At 36.5% G+C, this 1,094-nt stretch overlaps 1 protein-coding gene across 1 annotated transcript; it reads left to right on the top strand.

The window, feature by feature from the left end:
* Positions 1-317, top strand: LOC111692744 (endocuticle structural glycoprotein SgAbd-2-like; the record flags this gene model as incomplete). The annotated part of the gene is made up of 1 exon (XM_023456854.1): positions 1-317. A coding segment is annotated over one exon (219 nt), but the record flags the coding sequence as incomplete, so codon positions are not given.
* Positions 318-1,094: the final 777 nt, after the last annotated feature.

The following is a 1,094-nucleotide window of genomic DNA, read 5'->3' as shown; positions in this document are numbered from 1 at the left end:
GACGGCAGCTACCACTCCTCGTACGAAACCGGCAACGGTATCGTCGTCAACGAGGAAGGAGTCCTTAAGAACCCAGGCGTGGAGAACCTGGAGGCTGAGGAAGTCCACGGTTCATTCTCGTACACCTCCCCAGAGGGACAACACATCTATCTCACCTACCTGGCGAATGAGAACGGGTTCCAACCGTCGGGTGATCACCTCCCGGTAGCGCCTCTGTAGGAAGGAAGTACAACTTGCCTAAAATACTGCCGATTTTCGATGTGAAATGTACAAATGGTCAAATAAATAAAATTTTACACAAAATCTTTGAAAAATGATGATGGAACTCTATTTTCGATACCCACTGTTACTACCTTTACAATCAAAAAATTTTTGAATTAATTCATGAAGAACTTGATAATTTATTGAAATTATTGCAAGAATATTACACTGTCCAATTTTTCATTTATATAGGCCAGGAAATATAGAGTTGGACGCGACTTTTTGTTTCGGCAAGCTGAATTTACCACTATAGATGCTAAATATTATGTACAATAACATATTAGTTTCCACAGTCATAAAAATGGGGAGAAGATTGTGTACAGGGTGGTTAATTGTATAATTTTTACGTAAATTCACGTTTTTCGCTTATAACTTTTTTCCGTTCATTTCTACGAGAAAACAGTAAGGTACTTTTCTTTTCATCTTCAAAAGACCTACAAAACTAGCCCTCGAGCATCAAAAAATATTGATTACATCAAAAGTTATAAACAGAAGAAATTTATTTATGACTTCCGAATTAAACATTTATAAACTGCGTTATTATTACCATAACGTTTTGGTATCGCATCCTCTCATTCCTTATCACTGTCTAATAACTCCACGAAATCTGGAATCGGTAAGTTGAATAGTTTACAAGTTATGGTCTTATAAACAAATTAACTAATTATTAGTCTGGACGATCCCGAGGATCTTCCACAATCGCACTGATTTTTTCCATGGTGGATTTCAAAATAGTACATTGAAATCTATCATTTTTTTTTAATTTCAAATTTGCAATCCTATGCCTTAGTTGCATACGACGCACGAGCGTGATATAGTTATACAGGGTAGGA

Source organism: Anoplophora glabripennis, unplaced genomic scaffold (genome assembly GCF_000390285.2).
Source record: "Anoplophora glabripennis isolate ALB-LARVAE unplaced genomic scaffold, Agla_2.0 scaffold3099, whole genome shotgun sequence".
Taxonomy (NCBI): Eukaryota; Metazoa; Arthropoda; class Insecta; order Coleoptera; family Cerambycidae; genus Anoplophora; species Anoplophora glabripennis.
This window is presented reverse-complemented; position numbering and strand designations above follow the sequence as displayed.